The sequence below is a fragment of the Parasteatoda tepidariorum genome, chromosome 10, assembly GCF_982258835.1.
Source record: "Parasteatoda tepidariorum strain Cologne lab strain chromosome 10, Ptep-v5.0, whole genome shotgun sequence".
NCBI classification, from domain to species: Eukaryota; Metazoa; Arthropoda; class Arachnida; order Araneae; family Theridiidae; genus Parasteatoda; species Parasteatoda tepidariorum.
The window spans coordinates 95398366-95423166 of NC_141764.1; the positions used below are offsets into that span (position 1 = coordinate 95398366).

Genomic DNA, 24801 nt, shown 5'->3' on the forward strand with positions numbered 1-24801 from the left:
TACTAAGTTTATTGATAAAAAAAATGGAACGCTAATGCTTAAATAAACATTACTACATTTGTCATTAATACATCTGCGGCTCTTCGTTAGCCAACCTGCTGTGCAAGTGGCCCTTCACTCAAAAAGGTTGTGCATCCCTATCATAGCATGTTATTGTTCTGTGATTCTGTGAAATATGGCTCCATGCCCAATGGGTGATATCGAAACTCTTGTGCGCAAATATAGCATATTTGACGCTCGCCAAATCAAAATCCCTGACTTTTCCAGTTTTTGGCTCAAAAATTTTAAAATTCCCTGATTTTTTTTGGAAATTTTCAGACTTTTTCTGATTTTCCAGGTAGCGTAGCAACCCTGAACTTAATAATGATAAGTAACATTCGTACATAAATTACCTTCCGCAAAGTGCAAGGACAGGATACGTGACAACCATCTTGATGATAAGTGCTCCAATACCCACCATGACAACTGGATCACTGGCATCGTACATCTTCATGACATTTGGAGAGACTAGAGACCCGAAAGTCAAGTAACCAAAGCAACCAATGACTGAATAAATTAAGAACAGGAAAACCATTGACAGACAGCAGGATTTCGTCAAGTTTTTCAAAGTTCGTTCTCGCATGCAAGCATATACAGGTACTACTACTTCTTGACACTGGAAATAGTAAAATTAAGACAATCTAAAAAATTTATAAAGTATAATGATTCATTTAATACAACTATTATATTCATAATTAAAAGCTTGTAAAATTATGATTATAAGCATGCTAAAAGTTATAGTTGAAGAACGATTCTGAGAAAAAAAATCTAATTCCTTTTTTTCCTTTGAGAGCAAAATTAACTGATTTGTTTTTACCGTTTTAAAATTACTTGAAAGGGCCAGACTGAAATTATGTGTTGTATGGCTTTTTTGCACACTTTATGCTAACAGCACCGTAAAAAATCATTATAGCAATAATTTAATACTTAATTGGTAAATAATTTCAAAATTCATGTTTGATCCCTTTACCATTGGGCTAATCGCGGGAGGTTTTCAGGACCACGTAATGCAAATGCGTTTTAGTTCCATCAAAAAGTCCTCCACAGAGATTAGTTTGTCGTAATGCTTGATCCCTTGTCTCCTGAGTTGGGTTCAAAATTACAAGGCTACGGAGTTGAACATTAGTAGTAGTAACCTCAAAATTGCGTTTGGCTGTTGTTCCACGCCACTTATAAAATCTTATACTATAATACGAGGAATGGTTGCCAAGTCGAAAATCGCCCCAGAATTAATAAACTCCGGTAAACTTGGGGGTCTGGGGTTTTTGGCCACGAGGAATCGATTGGCGCCGGTTTTGAAGCGCTACGGTCGAGCAGTTCGGAGTTACAGATAGGATATTTTCAAACTTTATTAGTTCGCCATAATGGCTATAAATACTTTTCTCCACTCTTATAAATGTATGCTAATGCGAACCTTACAATTGAAATATTAACTTTCGACAACTTAAACCAATAATATATGAAGGAATTAATAATTTAATTGTAAGGTTCGCATTAGTTTACATTTATCAAAGTGGAGAAAAGTTTAACTTTTGTGTTAAAATCACCGTCAACAAAGTCCGACATTTCAACATTCGTCAGATTTCAAGCTACATTTTCAACATGCAGAACGCACCTCTACATGAAATTCTTCAAGGAGCCGGAATTTTGGAACAACAAGCGATCAACTCAATTCTACCCGCAAATGGACAACTAGAAGATACCGTCATTGTCAGAATGCTTCTCCATTACGCCGAACAAGCTTACCCGACCGTCAAAGTTGCCGTACTTCACCCTGAATTTGTCGCACGCTTCTACGTTACAACAGCGGATGGCGCTTATGAAGGAATGGCTCTTCTCAACGATATCAGCGACCAGAACAAGGCTTCCAACTATCTATACGGCGTTCAACAAGGATTCGACGTGCTACTCATTCCAATTCACAAGAGAGCTCAAATGGCTATCCATTTGAGCACTGGATGCTAGGAATTTACGAAGCAAGCTATGGAGAACGTCAACTATTAGTCTGCGATCCAGTCGACAACCCGCTGCCCATCGATGCTGTTTTGAGAAAAATACTGCGACTCGTTTTGAATACCGTTGTTACGAATGAAAAGCTGAAAGGATGCATCGTGAAACCTCGCAACGCTTACAACCACCAAGATGACGCGTCTTCCTGCGGAGTTTACATCGTCTTTTATGCTGGACAATACCTCTCTCATCGACGCCTTTTCCTGGACAAGAATTTTCAAGAAGCGGATGAACGAAAGCAAATTTACGAATTCGTTGTGAACAGTGTCTTTAATTGTATAATTTTTTGTTATCAATTAAATTTTATTTCCTATGACTTTTCAAACTTTACCTTTGTATAGAATAGTTCCAAACTCTAACTTTGTTTAGATAGTTTACAATGGTGCACTTTAACCGGTTATCTTTTCACCAATGGTTTCACAAATTTTCTTATGGCATGTATTGTTTTGATAAATCACAATTGAAAATTTAAATCTTCGAGTTAGCTTCGATACCTGTTTTCTCCGAGCGGAGCTCGGTCACCCGCTGGTAAAATATAAAACTTCATATTTTGTTACCATGGGATAAATTGAAGACATTATTTTTGTGTTGTAATCGGAGAAATTGCAATTGTAATAAACATTAGGAAAATTTTTTCCCCTTTTTTTTGTGTCCTGAAAGTTGGAAATTATAAGCTGAGAAGATAAAAATTTAATGCAGTTAAAAATTGTCAGAGAGGAAATGCATACTTCATAATGCAACAGAACTTCAGTGACAATATCTACATACAACATACAAAAATTTTAAAATCAGACATTTTTTATAGCATTTTCTGAAAGTACAAAAATTTAAAGATGAGCAGGTATGTTTAAAAGTAGTCCCATGCCCCCCAAAAATTGCAAAGCTCGGAAAAGTTTTCGGCCACGTCTCAATTAATTAGAACTTTAATAAATAAATGCAGTTTTCTAAAATTATAAAAAAATTATATTTAGCATTGGAACGATTTTCAAATCATATTGGAATTTTTACTACCTGTTCAAAACTACTTATCTTGGGACATGTCATTCAATTCAGGAAAATCAATTTTTGAACAAAACTACAGCTGTTCAAATCATCAATTTTCATTTTAAACCTTTATTATTATCAATAAAAAATTAATTTCTATTTCTGCAAAAGTTTCGATACTTTTGATAGCTGACATTTCGTTCAAAATCAATTTCTGCTGAAATGAGAATTTATTATTATAATAAAAGATATGGTGGTTATCAATGGTAAATTTTTTTTAAGGCAATTATATTTACAGTTTAAGAGTTATAATTGATTTATATAGGTAGGATATATTTTTTTAGACAATAACTTTTTGAATATCTGAAAAATATTATTTTGAAAATTTCTTTACGTTCGTAAGATATACTTTTATAAAAAAAATTTTTCTCGAAATTTTGAAGATAGATATTGTCTCTTAAGAATTTAAGAACTATAGAGGGACTGAGGCAATTGATTTATGCTGGCATTACTCATTCTGTATACCAAACTGATGATTGTTAAAATTATACAATAACTTTTAAATGAACAAAAATAATTTTTAGCATTAAAAATTAGTTTACCTGGTATGCTAAACACAGGACAGGAATAACAACAAAGAATTTAGGAATACTATCAGGCCTATGAAAAAAAATTATATATTATGAAATATGAAAGTTTTTTTTTGATAAATATTTGTGTTTTCACTTTTAATAAACACAATAGTACTTGAAAATTTATTGTAAAACTTACGCAGTTTTAACATGAACATCTTTAATATCCAATTTGAAGTAGCCATAAACAGTTAAAAACACTGGATATAACATTGCAAAAATACCGAGAGATCTGGAAAAAAATTTTATTTATTAAATATCACATCCTTAATGCTCTTCTTATTCAGTCTTTGAAAACTGAAATTTTGTTTTTTGTTGTTTTCTTAACAACAAAAATTTAAATTATGACACATTTATAAAGCAGTAGCGGGACATTAAAAAAATAATCCAGCTTGTATATAGAAATAAATGTAATTATTATTATTTTAAATTCGTTTGAAAATTACTCTTTACCAGTTAAAACAAAATGATAAATAATAGGTTATAAAAAGTTTTCTACAATCATCACCTTTAATACTTTGATGGAGATGAGGCACACACGTTCCTTATATATATATATTTTTTGTTTTTTTGCTCTAATAACAAGCAAAAATTTAGTTTGGTGTTTCAAAATTTTTAAAAAAACAGTCTAATAATTACTAAAAATAATCTGTTAGATTATCACAATTCTATTTGTTCTAAAATAAGTTATAAAAAATAGTTAGAAAATAATGAAATATAGTTATAAAAAATAGAAAAAAGTTTTTTTTTTCTTCATTCATATTTAAAAATTTATCAATAACTGATTCTTTAAATTAAAGAAATTTCAATGATGAATAACTGTTTCTTTTAGATCTAAATTACTGCAAATAAGTGCAAATTTGAAAAATTATTGTTTGGAAGTAGTATCTGCTTTTGAAAGACTTTACCATCAACGCAGAGAAAGACAAGTGTTTCATGCTGTATTTCATAACCATAAAATATTAAAGTGCTAAAAATAATATTTTTCACTTATTTTGACCTAAATGAATACAAAGTAATAAAAAAAGTATGAAAAATACGTTCAGTAAAAATTATGCGCCAAAGAGTTAAATATTTTTAAAAACTTAGTGAAAAAAAAAAAAAAAAGTATTGTAAATGAATTTTTACGTAAACAAAAAAAAAAAGTTTTTAAAACATGCCAAATCATTTTTAATGAGGGCAGAATTAGAAACATCAAGGCCATTTAGATCAATTGAAAATTTTTTTTTCGGTTTTTACAATCACTTTTAGTTTTATTCAATTTTATCTATCAATCAAACAGGTTATTTCTTTTTTTTTTCTATAGTGATTCCTCATATTTTGGTATAGTTTTTGTTTCCCCTTAAATATTAATTTGCGATCCTTAATGAGCATGCTTTTTACATTTATGCTTGACCAGGATTCTAAAAATATGCATTAAGGGTGGTGAGTACGAAACACCCTGCATAACAAATTACATTTCATTAGATAACTTATTATAAAGGTAGAGATTTTGCTTCCACGTCGAAATATTGAAACTTACCCCGCATATCTGAGGAAATCTACTCTTTTGAAATAACAGATGGGTAAAATGAGGAATATAGAGGCAGCTGGAATGGTGAAATGACGCTCCAAATACCAGTGATGGCAAAATGTTGAACCTACAGCCGCTAGAAATACTGAAAAAAAATTAAAAAAATAAATTAAGAGTTCGTAAAATGAAAGAGAATTGAAAGATTTTTAAGTTTTACGTATTTAAACTGGATAAATAAAAAAAACTATCTTCAAATAATATATCACAGAATTGCGAACCAGATTGGATGTTTTACCTAACAGTATAGTTATTTTCGTTTGCAAATTAGACAATTTATTGTAAGCGCAAGAAATATTTAGCGTTCATTTTCTTTTTTTGATGATCTTTCGGCGAAGTCAAAGATAATAATGTAAAATCTTAAAATATAAAAAGGGCCACTACAAATAAATTAAATGTTTTTTCCCTCCATATTAAAAAATCGTAAAAGCCCCCCCCCCGCTGTTTCGGGGGCCACGTCACATTTTGTTTTACACAAATACTGTTAGACTTCAAATTACGGCGGTATGTAGAAAAAGGTAAATGATAAAATTAAAAAAAATTAATATTCGATAATTAGTTAAAAATTAATATTCAACGAAATATTAGCTGTAAAACTTTAACAGTCTGGCCACTCTACAGACCGCAGAAATACAACTACGGATTTAAAATTTTACGTGCTGAAAGGGTAATATTTCTTTATGAAACTTTTTTTTCTTCAAATTGTTCCAAAGTTATGACAATTTTAAGCTCTTTTTTCGTGATTTTTTTCTCTAAATAATAGTACTTTACTTTGTTATGATTAACATATATACAAAATTTTCTAATATAAAACTGCAAATATTTGTATATTTTGTTAACAAAATATTCTTTTTGTGGAAAATATTGACTTTTAAGAGAAAAAAAGAAGAATGAATGAGGAATGAGAAACAATTACGGGGTTGGTGAGTGAAGCGAGCAGGGGCGGAGCCTTCTAGTTAAATAATAATAATAAAAATGTTCAGATTGAATAGTTTTATTGAAAATGTAGAATAATGTATTTATAAATCTGATTGTTTTAATTGTAAAAACAACTGCTAAATTTATAAAAAAAAATTTTTGTTGAAAAAATTATACTGACTTATGTTTTTAATTTTTCTGGTTATTTTAGCCTTAAATAGCTTTAAACGAATTCAATTTTGATGCATCCTTTAAAAAATAAATATTAGTTATTTCAGATTATATGATGTCTAAAAAACACATTGAGGGAAGGGAAAAAAAACTGATAATAAAGCGAAACTGAATAAAAAACGCTAATGATGAAATTTGCAGATAGCAAATAAAGTGTTTATTTGAACATCTGGCTATTTTTATTAAAATGATATTAAGCTATAACATGCTGATTAAACTATCGAAAAAAATGTTGCACAGGTGTCAGAGTTACTCAAAGTTTGTTGCACTTATAGTATGCAACAGATCTGCTTAGTAACAAGATATTTTCTGCCGTTTTACAAATAATTGTTCAAGATATTCCAAATTCGAAACGAGTGTTCAATACTTTTAAGTTGCTTAACCTAAACCAACTTATCTACTTTTGTTTATTACTGAATTGTTATCAACGCTCCTGTAATTTACATATTTCACGAAAGATGGTTCGGTGGACTAGTTTAAAGCCCCCCTTTTTTTTGTCATTTTGTCAAAAATATGTCATTCTGTCAAAAATATACCGCAGTTTAAATTGTTCAGAAATAAATAAGGATAACACTTAAAATTTTAATTACCAGGTTTGTGAAATCCTAAATTATTCAGATTAAACAACTTAGAAACATTAATAGTTATAAATTGATTTTTAAGAGCATATTTACAGTCAGTGAACCACCGATTCATAGAATAGACTACGAGTTTTTAAATCTTTCCTAATGTCTACGATTTTTGAACCCGATTTGGAAAAATTTAATCAAGAAATAGGACAAATTCACTTTCTAAATGACATTCCGAGTTTGTGTTACATGGACGGGAAAACAATGAAAACTTTTTACTGCTTTTAAGTATCTTTACCTATAACTAGTTTATCTACTGTTCTGTTTATTACTGAAGTGTTATCAAAGCTCCTGTGATTTGTATTTTTCACTGAAGATGATTCGATGAACTAACTTGAAACGTTCTCCCCATTTTTTGTTAAAAATATACCGCAATTTAAATTGTTCAGAAATAAATAAGAATAAGAAATATATTACCAGGTTTATAAACTCCTTACTTAATCAGATTAACCAACTTTGGAATATGATTAGCTATAAATCGATCATTTAGAACATATTTATCGTCAGTGGACCACCTATTCACAATAGCGGATTATGAGTTTTCTAACGTCTACGATTTTTTAATCCAATTTGAATGAAAACTTTTCACTGGGAACTTCATATAAAAGCAAAATACGAATTCATTAGCCATAACATCGGAAGCGAGCATTAAATATACTCTTCACCAGTAACTTTAGTTTACAGATTTATGGATAAACAATTGGAAATTGCAGTGTTATTCTTCAAATTAAGTTAAATCTCCCTTACATTTTTAATAAATTTATTGATTCAGCATAGTTAGGTGGTTTATAATTAAGTACTTGTCTACTTGCGTCTAATTTACGTCTTTTTTCACGACAATATCTTAACAATGGCTCAGTTCCGACCGAACAGACAGAGGTTCGGTTTCGTAATTCGACGTTTATCTGTTTGATTCGTGTACTGTTGTGGCCAATTCCGATTACAGTGGTATAAGGTAATAAATGACGCTGAGCTAACACTGAGAGGTTTTTCCTTTATAACGAATTCGATTTACTCAATTCATTGAAAGCAAGTTTGCTCCTATAATTTACTTAGACTTAGCATTATCTCTAATTACTATATATACATTTTACTTAGATTACGGTTCTCTTGTTTTCTGAGTCGGATTCAAAATTAGAATGTTAAGGACTGAATATGTTTAATTCTAATCTATTTAGCGTTATTGTTTTTTTTTTTTTAAAAAAATCCCCGGTTGATTTTGCAACAAGCTACAATAAAAGACAAACTATCAGGATGCGTAGCGTTTTTAAAAAGTGCTTAAAGGTGCTTATTTTTGATTTTCGTTTTTTAAAAACTCTTAACCCCTTCCTTCTCGCTCTCGTGAAAATAACGGGGGTGAGCTTTCGCCAGCTATTTCTCGCTCTCGTTATATTGACGGGCTGGAGTGTTTAGTAGTAACGCGCCTATAAGAATAAAACTAATTCATTTCTTTCGCCAAGCAGCATTTGCCAGTCAACATTTTATTTCTCATTTCTCATTTAACAAGATATTTTTAAGGTAATTTTAGATAGTTTATTTTAAACTAAATGCCGGCACTAATCAAATACGTAATACAAATACAAAAGACAAGAAAAATAGGCACTTTTATGACCGTTTTCTTGAACAGATCGTTAAGAGGTTAAAGGTGCTTTTTTCATTGGGTGTTTCTAAAAAGTCCTTAATTTTCCCTTTTTCAAAATGAGATTTTCGCTACGAATTATGCAAAAAGCCACAGTTCACATTGTTCTATCCAACGTTTTCTTAATTAATTCAACGCCAATCTATTTCGGCGTATTGTCAGTCCGTAGCGTATGAAAACGCCATTCGTTTTACATGATTCAAAGATTCAAAATTTCATGATTTTTGACAATTGTCAAAAACAATGCCATAAGTTTTTTTTCTTCCTACGGGACGGTTAAAACAAGATAAAACCGTCAATTGTCAAAAACTTTCCGACCATGCCTAATTACTATATTTTTTTAAGTGCTTAAAAATATTTTTTGAGTACTTGAAAAGTGCTTATTTTTTGTTGAATAATTTGGCTACGCACCCAATCAGTTTTGTACATGAATAAGTTTTGGTACTTACACCTATCTAACTGATCTCCAATGATGATGAAAATGGCAACACATACACCGTAACAAGTACAACATATAGAGACAGCTGCCAATTTTTGCGCTTTCCTTCCGCACATTGACAGCAACACATCGTGATATGTAACATCTAAATTGACATCAGAACAATGGGCAAGTATAAGCATTGTTAGTACTATAAGTACTAGCATTACCTATAAAAGAAAAAACATTCCTGTGAGTTTGTGCTCATTTATTTCATACAAACGTCGCAGAACCATTACTTCGTGATAATTTAAATTATTGCGGATACCTATTTTAAAAAATAATTTCTAGAACTCCAAGGAGCGAGGGAAAAAGAAGGATTTTAATTTATATTGTAAAATATGGGCTAGCGAAAAAGTTCCCGGAAAAGCGTTTTTTATTTTGTATAATTAAAAAATTATTTTCTCAAAAGACTTTTAAAAAAAATTACAGAACTGTCAAAAACAGTGCATTTTGTGTCTATGTGTATATGAATAAAATAAATCCTTAAAAACAGCCTTGATTTGTTATTAATAAGCGGTCTCAATTTTTGATTTATTTTTATTGAAAATATCGCATCGTTCTGACGTAGTTTTCATGGCAGGTAGGATTTATTTGATTTTTAATTAACTTAATGTCAAATATGTAATACTTTTTGTTCAATTTGCAATACTCAGCTTTGCATGCATAACTTGCGATGGCCGGTTTGCAATAGTCAATTTTCATAAAAGAGTTCTCAATTATTATGTTTTTTTAGCTTCATTTCGTGTCTATATTTATGGAATCTTGCAATTGAAACTTTGATCCCTTTCCGACTAGTTGAATGCTCATATTTTAACTTCAGCTCCGTGCCAGATGACAATCTAAGTTTTAATTCAAAATCTATCTATCTATACCAGTAGGAGTTTTTGTCATTTTATCACCAAATCTAATTTATCATCAATCGAAATTTCGACCCCTTAAAGAATAGCTTGAGTACTCAAAATTTAAAAAGAATTTTGTGCCGGATGACAATACAATTTCTCATTGCTTTCTGACCATTTCAAACAAGATATTCTGTTATTTTATCACCAAATAAATTAATCGTTAGTCAAATTCCAACTAGCCGAAGAAACTGCATGTTGTGATTGAGTGCTATGCTCCATCCTGATAGCAGCAAGTAGAACTTATTACCAAATAGGAAGTATGAATAGAAAATTCTACCACATGTAGTGATCAAATTTTAACTAGAGCTCTGGGTCTGTTGACAATTTAAGTTGCCCTGGTTTTCAGATCGCCATAGCTCTATGCCTTTTGCCAAACATGTTAAAATTGTTACTAAATGCTGCAAGTAAAAAAATTTTTTATACAAAAGTTTTTTTAAATTTTTTATAAATAATCGAATTCTCATATAACTAAAAGGAAACTTATAAAATTAAATTTTTTAAAAAAATACGCTTTTAATGTGGACTTAAAGGGAAGGCAATAATTGTGCTATGACCGATCAAACAAGAAAAGAGGAAGCATATTACTTTCAACAGTTGTTGGGGGAATTGATGGAAGTATATTACAAAAGTGCTGCGCTTTATGTATTTGATCTGACAATTACAGAATTATTCGATCTTTTTAAGGTCTAATTTGGTTTTTAAAAGTTATTTTTTTATTGTTTTTTTGGGAAATAAATAATTTGAATTGGTTTTTATTTCATGCTGATAATAAAGAAATAAATGTTAATAATAAAGTAGTAAATAAATGCTATTTGACTACTTACTAATTGTGTGCATGTTGCTGATACAATTCCTCCTGCTAAATCATACGCAGCTGGAAAATTCAGAATTCCTATACCAAGCGCTGCATTGACCAGCAAAAATGCTGCTGTGACCCAGTTAACTCCTGTAGTTAATTCAAAACATTATGTTCTAATTATTAAATGTATTTTATTTAGTTAAAAACTGAAAAAATAAAATTGAAAAAAGAAATACTTAACTACGATTAAAAAATTTCAGTAATGAAATGTTTTGGAATGGCTACACATACTCAAGATATTTTCAGTGTTTTATAATACTTTTGACATAATTTATCATTGCAATTTTCTTTATAGTTTTGCCAGGTGTTACACAAGAAGCTTCCTGACATTATTTTCAGCAATATTATTGGCATAATGCTCCTATTTCAGAGCTTTCGAAATGATTGATTGCGATTTCAAAAAGCATTAAGACACGATTTGTTAAATTTTGGAACTAGAAAGGAACTTGAAAGAATTTAGGATAGCGCGAAACTCTTTCCAACAGGTGCAATAATTTTTAAGAAATAATGTTAAATGCTGATAATTGGATTTTTTTTTCCATCTAGTCAAATTTGATTTTCGTTTTTCTCTAATATATTCACATTACAAAGCTTTTTTATTCGTGATCGAAACGCTCGAACAAGCCATCTGGGGAGAAGACCGGTTTCACGCTTACATCCTATCCTCTTCTCAGATATATACGAATGTATAGTACGGGGTTTCCCTCCTCCATAATATTTTTCGCAGTCAGAGTATCAAAAATATATTTGAAAATTTCCATGATGCTTATATTAAGCACTATGCTTTATGCAGTTTTGAGTTCCACAGTTTCCAAGCTCAGCATTTTTTAATTAATTTATAAATCAAGAAAGAAATTAGAGTATTTCTTCTATGACTATCCATACGCCGATGGTGAAAGTATGCCTAATGTTACTATAAGTAAATGTTGCTATAGGTACGTGCCACCTGTAGCCCGTTTCGATCACCAATAGATAAATGCCAATAGATCGCTAATAGATACTTAATGGCATCAGAGTAAAATTAGACCGTATACTTATATATAAAAGTACTTATATACCTTCGTGATCTTCTGGAATAGGTGGTATGATAGGTGTGACCGTTCTGCATACTTCGGAGATGGTTACAGGCTCATGAGCAGATATCGTAAAAGGTAGGTTGCTAACTGATGGCCACAGCGCTCTCCTGGCATTGATATTCTGAGCTGCAAAACGGGATGAGTTGATTTCAGACTTAGCTAGAATGACAAAGATTGGGGCAGTTAAAGACAGAAAAACACAACCTCGTATTTGGTGCAAAATACCCCACGTATACTGTTTGATACAAATTCAATAAAACCTAGCATTTAATATCTTTCAACAAATTCAAAATAGTTCTGATACTAGTTCAAAAGGCGTTGCATTAAATTAATGAACGAAAAATAATTTGAATATATGCTTTTCCGTAGTTATATTATTTAGCTTTTGTATTTGTAGTTTTGTGAATCTTTCGGAGTAAATACTTCCCGTCGTTAGCAACATTAAAATGTGGATGTAACGAGCTACATTTTGTTCCAAACAAAAAATGTCGATTCCAAAAAAAGTATCTGGTAGATAGATATGAATTTAATTTCTAATAAATTATTATATTAATCTAAAAGTCAAGAAAAGGAACTTTTTCCCAAGCTACAAAACAGTAAATTAAAAAAGATTTTTTTTGAATATTTTTTTTTAGAAATTTAAAAGAATTGTACGATAATGAAACATAAAAAGCAAAATTAGTCTTTACTATAACTTTCGAAAGTTTCTTGCAGATCCATGGCTACAATTGAAAATTTGTAGGAACTACGAAAATTCCGTAGTTGTATGTTCTACTTTCCCCAGCACGTGTTAGCCTTTAACGCTTTCAGGACTTTACATTATTATTATTATTTTTTTTTTGTGGAAGGGGGAACGAGAAACACTTCCTAAGTGTCTGAATAGAAAAACCAAAACAATTTTTTTTTTAAAAAAAAGAAAAGAAAAACATGGAAATTAGATTTTCAGAAACTTTCTTTGAGGCATACATTAAGTTGAACAATTTCTATGAGTCAAGTAATCGAACAGTACTTTTTGTACTTAAACGGTTGTCGTAGGTCATTAAGGTAAGGGGATGCCATCTATGGCCAAGAATTCGACTTCTGTCACACCCGTTCGTTGGGGGGACCCATTCATGCATCCACAGATCGTAATTTTGACCTGAACCAGAGAAAGACAAATCTCCAATTCAGTACACCCAGAAGTATAATTTCTTATGGAAATATGGAGGACTTTGTGACCCGACAGATTTAACTACAGAGAGGTCTAGTCCGGTCACAGGCGTGTAAACAAGTCTCTCCCATCACCATCTAGGACATAAACTTATTTCCAAATGTCTAAAGAAATTTAAAACTTGAACGCTTTAATATCTTATAATAAGTATGTTTATTAATAAGCGTTATCTAAGTATAACTCGAAAATTTTAAAGCTTTGTTAATCGGTCAGTTTGGAAATGTGAGTAAACACATTTATAAGGTAATACAAATATTTACTTATTGTAACATAATTTAAAAGTTGCGGTACCTAAAATGAGTATTATGGTTCACAAGGTCAACATGAAATATTTTGAACATACACAAATATCGTTCATAATGGTTACTGCAAAGTTTTCTTATTAGAAATTGATTAAAAAAAAACTGTTAATGGAAAATAAGAAAGAATTACAAGAAAGAAAAAATTTAGATCCTCTTAGGATAGTTCACGAAAATTTCAAAACAGGCATTAAGTTTTTTCCAGTATTAAGAGAATTACAAAATAACTGCCCTTAAAGTATAATTTTAGAATCCTTCTAGAAGAGGAGATTTTTTTTTGGTACCAAATAAATATTTTTGTGAGAAACAAATTTTTTTTTCGCTTTTTAAAAATAATTTAGGTCGGGATAGCGAAAAAACGAAAAAGGAATTTGAATTGCAAAAGAGCGATTAAAATCATCAAAAATGGAATAATCTGTATACTTTACATAAATAGCAATACAATTCAGAAATATATTTATACATGGTGCCTAGCGTTTTTAAAAAAGGGCCTAAAGGTGCTTATTTTCGATTTTCGTTACTTAAAAGCCCTTAAAGGTGCTTTTTACATTGAGTGTTCTTAAAAAGTGCTTAATTTTCCATTTTCAAAAATGAGATTTTTTCCCCATTACTATGTCGATTTTCACCACGTATGATGCAAAAGCGTGCTTTTCTCATTGTTCTATTCAACGTTTTCCAAATTCATTTCGGCTTACCGTCGGTCCATAGCGTATAAAAGCGACAATCATTTTACATGTTTGATGAAATACTTGCGAGTCCGTATGTGCATCTACTGAGCTGGGTTCGGTGAGATTATTGCCTTCTCATGTGCAACTCTGCTGTATTTTGAAAAATATTCACAATTTCAGACTTCATTTTCCACCCTCTGATATCGAACCGAAAAATCGATCATTTTATAACGGCTAATATAATCAAGAAAAGAGTTGTTTGTCAGAAACTAGTTATTTTCTCATGATCATCTAAAGTTCATATTTTGTTAATGTATATAGCTTAAAAATATTATTTGGGTGCTTAAAAAATACTTATAAGGTGCTTATTTTTTGTTGAAAGATTTGGCTACGCACCCTGTTATAATCTACTATATATTTACGATTTTTGTACGCTTTTAAATATAAATTAACAACAAATTTATCTTGTTGAAAACAATTTGTTCAAGCAAAATAATTTTCGTAAATCTTACACGAATTTAAGTTATTAATATTTATGCTAAAAATATAGTATTAACTTCTTCCTTTTTAAGTACAGCTCTTTTAGAGCCTCATTGCAATATTCATTCACCGTTTTCCAATATTAGCATTATATATATATTTTTAAAGAGCACGCCACAATCAGAAATATTTAAAATCTCAATAGTATTTTTTTTTACTATAGACTATAGATTATATCTACACATTTTTTCGTCTTTAAAAAAAATGATCTAATACAATATGCATTAGGTTTATAAGATCATGTCCGTGTTTTCCTGTTTAGCAAAAATTACTTTTGCTTTCGAATAGAGATGAGATCGAGCTCGCTTTTGGAGATCCGAGCCCGAAGAATTTATGCGAGCCTACCTGGGACAGCGAAACGCAGAATTATTTGAAGCCCGAGATGTAGGTAAGTCAGATAAAGGCCAAATTTTGCGGTGCAAAAAAGAAAATTTAAAATCTTTAGCTGAATAAAAAGCATTTGTCAATTAGTGTTAGTCTTGTAAACCAAAAGCAACAGAAGTGGGAAATCGTTGCAATTTTTTTATACCTAATAAATTTTAAAATTTTTTATACTTAACCAAACTTTATTTCATAAATAGTAAAAAAGTTTATGAAAATTTTTTAAGTTCATGCCCGAAACCTTTAAGTAAACGAGCCCGAGCCAGTCTTATTTTTATTCTCGAATCGGGAAACCATATCCTACTGTCAGTGGAAATGTATTTTTCAAAATACGAATAATTATTATTACTAAATCAATTAAATAAATAAAGAGAAACGAAGAAAATAAACCTACATAAAATATAGCTCATTATGATTTCATGACGTTGCGCCATTTCAATGACAACAAGCCTTTAAAAGATAACAAGTAGTTAATCTAAATTGATTAGTGTCAAAATTGAACAATCGGGAATTTGAGGACACGATGATAGAGTTTTTAAACAATCTGTGTTTTCTGAGTCAATACTCTAGCCAGAACCAGCAAAAACCGGAATATAGCGGTTCTTTATTAAGTGAAAGTCGAAATTACCCGCTGATAAAAACCTTGATCCCTTAAAACAAAACATCAAAAGAAAATGTGTCGCATCAAGAAGTTGACCTTTCCTAAGATACGTACCTAATAACAACGTTTAGTTTATTTTCTTTCTGCGATCCATCAAATTAATGTTTTTGAAAAAGAAATCGATGCAGATAAACGATCATTAGTTTTACATTTTATTTCCTGTTATTCTGAATTAATTCCAAACCTCCTGTAGCAAGGTAACATACTGCAATGTTTCACAACAAAATAGAATACGTTTATTCAAAAACCAAAATTTGTCTCATTGAAAACAAGGTTATATTATGTAACAAGCAATGGAATACGTTATAAGTCAATATTTTATCAGTGAAAAACATATTTTAGAAGGCACCGTATTGCTAACTAAATTGATATTTTTTGCACGTTTTAAATTTGAAATGACGTAAAAGCAACCGGAAAAATCTAGAACTTTAAAAGTTTAAATGAGAAAAGTACTTTTGAGGGAACAATTTTAAAAGCAACATTTTATTTATTTAATTTTAAAGCTATATGCAAACTCTTTGTGGTCGTATTAAGTCTATTCACAGGGCTTGATTATCGCCTAGGCCTGCACTTTCTGGGGGGTCTCGAAAATTAGTAAAAAGTTCACAATATTACTTTTTCCTTTTAAATACTAAAAGAAACAGTTCTTATCAAAAAAGGCATTTTTTTTTAATTTCAAATTTTCGTTTATTGTGATAAACCAAACTCGTGTAGACATAGCACTTATCAAATTCGTAAGTACAGCTGAATTTTAGTTGGTGCAATTTAATGAACGGATCTAAAATAAATCTGAATAAATACTTTGTAACTAAGCTTATTATTTCTATAAAAACGCAAAATTACTCTAAATAATTACTTGACGTATAACTAATTATTCAACACTCCACAGGGTGCGTAGCGTTTTTAAGAAGTGCTTAAAGGTGCTTATTTTCGCTTTTTAAAAAGCCCTTAAAGGTGCTTATTTTCGCTTTTTAAAAGCCCTTAAAGGTGCTTATTTTCGCTTTTCTTTTTTTAAACGCCTTTAAAGGTGCTTTTTGCATTGGGTGTTTTTAAAAGGTGCTTAATTTTCTCTTCTTCTAAATGAGATTTTTCCCTTACCATGTTAATTTTCGCTACGAATTATGCAAAAGACACAGTTCACATACGTTTTCACAATTAATTTAACCCCAATCTACTTCGGCGTATTGTCAGTCCCTAGCGTATGAAAACGCCATTCGTTTTACATGATTCGAAATTTCATGATTCTTGACAATTGTCTAAAACAATGCCAAAAGTTTTTTTTTAATGACATGACGGTTACAACCAGGCAATACCATCAATTGTCAAAAACTTTCCAACCCTGCCTAGTTATGATATTTTTTTAAAGTGCTTAAAAATATTTTTTGAGTGCTTGAAAAGTGTTTATTTTTTGTTGAATAATTTGGCTACGCACCCTGCTCCATTAATTATTACTTAAGACAACCTAACAAAATGAATAACAACTATAGTGTTGATAATAGATAAATGCCAGAGTTTAAAGTGCCACTTAAGAGAAATATGTATTGAGATAATAAATAAAAATATTTTTTTAAGAAGAACTAATGTTAATACCACAGTGTTAAACACAATTATATACAATTTTGAATTTAATACATTTTGAATGCTGATCAACTTATGTGAACAGTATTGTTCAATACCATAACATTGGTAATGGTTCTTAGCTAGGGTGGTTCAGAGCAGACATACGATTGGAACGATAAAATAGCTTCGGTGACCGAGAGCAGATGTACATAGTATACATATATAGTATATTTGCTTCCAACTTTGCGGTTGTATACTATACAACGTAAAGAATAAATAACTTTATTTAAAAAGTAAATATCATTCAAATTTTTTCGAAAATAGCTTATCGCTTTATAATTTATTTGTTATATGTTTAATATATAAAAATAATAAAAAATATTATCCCAAAACTTAAAGGAAAAATAAAAATTCTGTTAAATACCAATTAAAATAAAGTTTTCCTAATTTTCAACGAGAGTTTTGATTACCAAATCTTGTATTTTTCAGAAAAACAATTCTTCGAAAAAGCTGAAATAATAATTTGGGAATAAAATGTTTTAATTAACTTACTAAATGAATATTTTAATTCTGTCTCACAAATACAAAATCGAAATGTTTTATTTCAGCAAACTTTTGACAAGGAACCAATCTCCGTCGTTCAGCATATTTTTATTATATATCTGGTTTTCTAGATTGATTGGAGCATAATTATGAAAAAAGATTTTTTAATTATTAATTGAAAAAAAAAAACTTTTTTAATATATTAATTGAAAAAAACTTTTTTTTAATTCGTGATTTGTAATAATTTGTACAGTCCATTTTAGTTGACCCTGAAGTTAATCGGCTATACTTTAGAATCACTGCTTACTCAAGGTAAATTTGAATCAACGGTGCTTTGAACTAAGTCCAGTGTAAAAGAGGCAGAAATAAGGACTGGGATAAAAAAGGCAGAAATAAGGACTGGGATAAAAAAGGCAAAAATTATGACTGGGGTAAAAAAGGCAAAAATTATGACTGGGGTAATAAAGGCAAAAATTATGACTGGGGTAAAAAAGGTAAAAATTGTGACTGGGGTAAAAAAGACAATAATTACGAGTGGTATAAAAAAGGCAACAATTACGACTGGGGTAAAAAAGTAAAAATTATGACTATGGGGTAAAAAAGACCAAAATTATGATTGTGGTGTAAAAAAGACTAAAATTATGACTGGGGTAAAAAAAAAAGGTAGGAATTATGACTGCGGAAAAATAAGCAGAAATTATGACGGGGTGAAAAAAACCAGTAATTATGACTGAAGTTAAACTATTTGTTATTATTGTGTCTATTATTAAGTTGACTATTACTGAGGTATAAAACGCAAATCTCTTGTAAGTTTTTGTAATGCTGTAAAATTTCTGATGTTACATAAAGGGTTGTAATAATTAATAGATTTATTTTTCACCAGGTTTAAAAACTGGGGAAATTCTAAAAATTTAAAAAACTTAATTAAGAAAATTAATTTTAACTGGAATAAGACAAACACACACACCTTGATATATTTCATTGTAAGAGTAATTTCTTTTCTTTCCTTTTAATAAAGGTTGATGTTCAGTGTTAATACTATGTTGAGCAGTAGATTTTGACAACCATGTTGCGCCTGATAAGACTTTCTGGAATACATCTTTAGAAAGAGTCCACTGCAAATGACCAGGCAATGACTCACTGCTCTCTCCCAATTTACCACCTATCTGGAATGGCATTGTTTATGCTCACAGAGGAATATCCTGAAAGAAAAATATGTTTTTATCAAGTTAAATGTGAGAATAATAAAATAATTTGACACTGAAAAATTATATAATAAAAAAATATTACTTAAAATCATTCCCTATTATTTTTACTTGGCTGGTAGGCTGATTTCTAAAAACTTTTCTGCAGAGAACATTCAATGAAAAACAGAGAATTTTAATAACTTTAAGATTATACTGCACTGTTAAGATGGGCATTAATTATTTTATTGAAGCATTAATTATTTCCTGAAATTTTATTTTATATTTGTAACATGGAGAGGAAGATCACGAAAACCTCCCGCAGTTAGTCTGACGGCAAGGAGACTCTAACTCATGATCCGTCTAACACTGAGGATGTTTCACGTCAGCACTGTAGTCGGTGCAAGTCGGATGCGGAAATTGTATGGTGGACCAACCATCGCAGGGATTCGAACCCATTCACCTCATCGGAAGGCGAACGCTCTACCCCTAAGCTATCGTGGCTCTTCCTATCATTTGCACTTGGCTCATAAGCTAAATTATTTTTAAACCTGAAAAAATGAGTATTTTAACAAGCTAAATAAGACATTAAAAGTTTATTACGCACTGTAAAATTGCATAAAGTAATTATTAGATAAAAAAAATCATTTCCTATTATTAGCATTTGGCTAGAGAGCTAATTTCCTAAAATTTAAAAATTATTTTTGCCACTAATTTTGCAGCAAACAATTAAATTAAAAATAAGGAATTTTAACAATTTTAAAATTTGACTGCTCTGTTAAGATGTCTCAAAATAAATTGCATTAATTATTGCTTTTGGCTTGTAAGCTAAGTTAATTTTTTTAAATGATGTGAAAATTTGTTTCGTCACTGATTCCGTGGAGAACATTTCAATTAAAAATATAACATTTTAATATTTTAAAAGTAAACTGCACTGTCAAGATGTTTCAAACGAAATTGTGTTGCTTATTTACTAATTATTTCATTTTATATTTTGTAACTGTCGTTGACCAGTCGACCCGATTTTCGGGTTTACGACTGCTAATGTTCAACTCCGTAGCCTTGTAATTTTGAACCCAATCCAGAAGACAAGGGAACTCGAGGATCAAGTATTGGGAGAAATTTGCCTTCGCGGAGAACTTTTGATCGAACTAACCGCCTTTGTGTTATATGGAGAGGAAGACCATGATTCCCTCCCACTGTTAGCCTGACGACAAGGGGACTCTAACCCATGATCCGTCTACCACTTAGAAGATATTTCACGTCAGCACTATGGTCAGCGCAAGCCGGATGCGGATTTGTATCGACCGTCCACCGATGGGATTCGAACCCGGTTTACCTCATTGGAAGGCGAACGCTCTTGGTTTGTAAGGATTTTTTTTTTAAAAAAAGTTTGCGTTTTAACTCCTTGATGCACCGTGGTAACTTGGAAACAGCATACAAGTAATTGTATTTTTGTCGACCGATTCTGTAACTAATTACAATAATAAAATGACTGGCTTTTTATTACACTAGTTTCTGCTATTACAATCTTAATTTTTGATTTGAAATTTATATTTGGAGGTCTTTTAGGGTTTGAAATATTTTTCCCAGCTATTTTTATTAAATTAAAGATATTTCGAAGTAAATAAACGTTTACGATGATTCTTTTAAATATTTATGTAAAAACATTAGGACCAAATCACATTTGAAATTTATTAAATTTTTTTTTTAACTCCAACTTTTAATCAAAGATGAGAGAGAAAGAAAGAAAATTATCCGATTTCGTTCAAACACACAATCTGGCGGAAATATTTATTTTATATGTCTCACTTAGATAAAAAAAAACTATACCAAAGAATAAAAATAAAGTACACGACATATTTAAAATCTACACCAAAGAAAATTGAAAAAATGAACACTCTCAGTAACATTTATCTAATGATTAGAATTTCGAGTACGAACACTAAATCTGAAAGGTTAATATTCTTATTAATTAAAGGTTAATATTCTAATTAATTAAAGGTTAATATTCTAATTTTAAGTTACGGAATCAGACTCATAATCGTAATCTATCTGAATGAATTTATAATTTTTCATAGGATTCGGATCTCTAAATTTCAAATCTAGTAGTTTAGACAATAGTCCGAATAGTTTGGACCAGATAGAGTTAAAAAAATTGAATCCCTTAGTTTTAATTTTACTTTTTGCGTAATTTGCATAGTGAGCTTTTCAAGCGATTGCATGCATTTATAAAACTAGTTTAATTAATGATAATTCTATGTAAAGAATAAATTTTTTAATTATTGGTAATTTTTTATTATGTGTTTTAATAATAGTAGAAAAAAAGAATTGTAATGTCTACAAGTTTTTTTAAACATAATTTTAAAATGTGTAGCTTTAAATGACAAAAATTTTTTTTGAACGAAGTCTGTCGAATAATTTCCAAGTTATCAAATATTAAAGAGTTACGTTATTTAAAATTTGTATTCTCAACTTCGATGAAGATATGCCCAATATAAAAACATTTTATTAATAATAAATTTAAGAACCCTTTCTTTGGAATACATTAATTTTATTCTATTTTTGAATGTAACAAATTTTAAGCAAAAGTGCATGCTTCAAAAAAAAAAAAAAATTCTAAGTTGAATACTAATTGAAAAAATTAAACTATGAAATATAAAACAAAACATTTATTGACGAATCTTCTAATTTTGATCGAATAAACACTGTATATAAATTCTGAAATTAAATCAATCTCATCAATACTATTTGCTAATTTTCCTTTTTCTCACGAAACTTTAAATACATAAATACAAATAAATTATGCATATTTTCGTTCAATAACGTTTCACGTTTACTCTGATAATAGAAACTGTCACAGTTTATTAATGAACCGGTATTTTTAAGCAGATTTCTTATTTTGATTTTAATTATTTTAATATTGTAATAAAGACTAAGTTATAATATTAAACAATTTTAATATTTAATATTGTAACACTACTTTATAAGTAATAAATGTGATATAATTAAAGAAATATTCTAATTCAAAATGATCTAAGTAAAGTGAAATTGGGAAATTTAGTAATGCTTATTTATTATATTATTTATTTAAAATAGAAAACATTTGCTTTATACTATAATAATATTATATATATTATTTAAGTAAAAAAAAATAATATTGCTATTATAAATATTATGATAAAGACTAAGTTATAATATTAAATAATTTTAATATTATAATATTTAATATTATAACACTGCTTTATAAATTTGATATAATAAAATTTGATTTAATAAATTTGATATAATAAATTTGATATAATAAAATAAATATTCGAATTCAAAATGATCTAAGTAAGGAGAAATTGGGAGATTTAGTAATGCTTATTTATTATATTATTTATTTAAAATAACAGCAAAACATTTGCTTTATACTATAATATTATATATATTATTTAAGTATAAAGCAAATAATATTGCTATTATAATATTAATTTATTATAATATTGCTATTATAAATATTATAATAAAGACTAAGTTATAATATTAAAAAATTTTAATATTATAATATTTAATGCTATAACACTGCTTTATAAGTAAAAAATTTCATTTAATAAATGTTCTAAGCAAAGAGAAATTGGGAAATTTACTAATGTTTATTTATTATATTATTTATTTAAAATAATAAGAAAAAAATTGATTTACACTATTAAAATAATGTTCATGATTTTCTTCTATTTTTTAACAATGGCTTTAAAACAAGTTCGATTTGAATGAGGATTAAATTAATGAGAATTTGAAAAAAAAATTAATTAAAAACAACAAAAATATATTAATACAGTGACACAGTTTTAAAAATTCTTTTTCAAAAAAGCAATTTAACTGCTGAAAATAAACACTAAATACAATTTATTAAAACATCTTACCTCTCGCAAATAAAAGTTTAAGCAGACGATAACATTGATTTCGCGCACGAGATGAATATCTCAACTCGAGAAATGGCGGTCATAGTAAATAAAGCAAGGCGACTGACATTTTGGCATTCCATACCATTCATATAAAGCTGGCTCTGTTATATTGTAAACGAGATCCTTCAAAAGGCAAAACCGAAGAAGAGCAGTTTAAACTGGTTAGGGTGTTTTCCCAATATATTTTTTTTTCTTAATAGAAATTAAAATCTTCCAACTTGGATCGTTTGGACCTTGCTCACGTCAATGACGTCAAATAGTCGCCAACCAGACGCACAGAAGGTCAGTTTCTGCTTAAAACGGCGAATATAACTAGAAAAAGAAATTGTGCTATAATTATGAATTCAAAAAAGAAATAACATTTTAAGAAGAAGAAATATCATTTGATGGTAGAATAATTTATTTTTTTAGATATATTTGATACGTATGCATTAGCTAATTTATTTATTTTCACGTAAGTTCGAACAAATTCAAAAGTGACCTAACACACGGGGTGCTTCCACGGTTTTGACGGCACTTGACGCCTGCAATAAATATATTTGAAAAAAATATGTCTTGAAATATTTTAGTACATAAAATATGTAAAAATATATTCACATATATATATATACATAATAACATAAGAATACATAAATTCCGCTAACGGCCTCAGGCACCCAGATAAATTTTGATGATGATGATGTATACATAAATTACCTTATGGGAATTTTTGCCTTACTTAAAGCATACAAAATGTCTAGACGAAAAACTTACAGCAAAAGTGCCAATTTATGAATTTTGTAGATTTCTTTCGGTATTAGTAAATTAAAATTTCAAAGCAGGATTTTGATTACTCACGCCTTCACTTCAAATATCACCTAAAAATGCTCGAATTTACTATATAAATCTTTTAATCGTTCAGGTAACGTTGTGGTCGAAATGATTTTAAATATAATTTTTTTCAATTAAATATTGAACAATTAACTTTCATACCAATAAATTTTTCTCTAAAGCGTGAAAATTACCAGCAATAGAATAGCTGCCAATTTTTACATTATCATAGAATGTTCATGGATTAAAAGAGCGTATTTATTCTTGTGGTATAAACAGAAACAGTTCATTAATTATAATGATTTCTTGTTATTTATTGCATTTCTTATAAGCACATGTTCGAATTAAATTGAAAATAATTATTGTAGAAAGAGTTATTAAGATTAAGAGATATCTAGTTTAGAACTTGCTTGTGTGAGATCGTAATGCTAATTACAAATAAAAATTTTCATTTTTTGAATAAAAAAAAAAGATTTATTGGATTGAGTTTATTGTTTTAGAGTGTTTTTTCCCTAATACCAAGAAGACGAAAATTTCTTACATTCATGATTTTCACACAAAATGTTATTAAAATAAACTTCCACATTTCATTCAACTTACTTATTGCTGTTGGGAAAGTATCATAACATGTTTTTATTCATAAAAATTAAATACTATAAACTGCAAACACAAATACAGTTCTTAAATCAAACGATTCTAAAATCGCTTTTGGAAATATTTTTCATTTTTTAATTTGAAATTATCTTTGTTGCATTAACTGTGACGAATAAAGAGAAATAGAATTTAATTATATGCAATAATAGTAAGAAACTGAACTTTTTCTTAAGGTGGCATTTTTACATCTAACTGCTCTTTAGTTTTGTTATAAATAGGCACTTAAGAAGCTTCCAGAACTTCCGCTGGACTATAGCAAAATACATAACAACTTTTTGCTAACTTATTTTGTGACAATCGTGAAGTTTTCCACTTTCCAAAACCGCTTTCCTGCTAATTTTGAAAATGTGGCTTGTCATTATATTACTTGA

The 24801-nt window shown here is 29.4% G+C and overlaps 1 protein-coding gene across 3 annotated transcripts in view; it reads right to left on the minus strand.

The window, feature by feature from the left end:
• LOC107455911 (sodium-coupled neutral amino acid transporter 7) overlaps positions 1–24538 on the minus strand; it is a 30313-nt gene extending 5775 nt beyond the window's left edge. The window contains exons 1-10 of one of the 3 annotated variants that reach the window (XM_071184293.2): positions 24377–24538; positions 22925–23278; positions 18800–19034; positions 11953–12129; positions 10860–10981; positions 9102–9300; positions 5188–5323; positions 3805–3897; positions 3636–3693; positions 393–655 (exon numbers count right to left, since the gene is read on the minus strand). In XM_071184293.2, coding sequence (XP_071040394.2) covers positions 393–655; positions 3636–3693; positions 3805–3897; positions 5188–5323; positions 9102–9300; positions 10860–10981; positions 11953–12129; positions 18800–19010 — 1259 coding nt within the window. In that variant the 5' untranslated portion in view covers positions 19011–19034; positions 22925–23278; positions 24377–24538. Of the gene's footprint in view, positions 1–392; positions 656–3635; positions 3694–3804; positions 3898–5187; positions 5324–9101; positions 9301–10859; positions 10982–11952; positions 12130–18799; positions 19035–22705; positions 22898–22924; positions 23279–24376 lie in introns of those variants that run through there. The other 2 variants (XM_043044347.3, XM_087153400.1) reach the window with 2 other exon arrangements.
• Between the last annotated feature and the right edge of the window lie 263 nt (positions 24539–24801).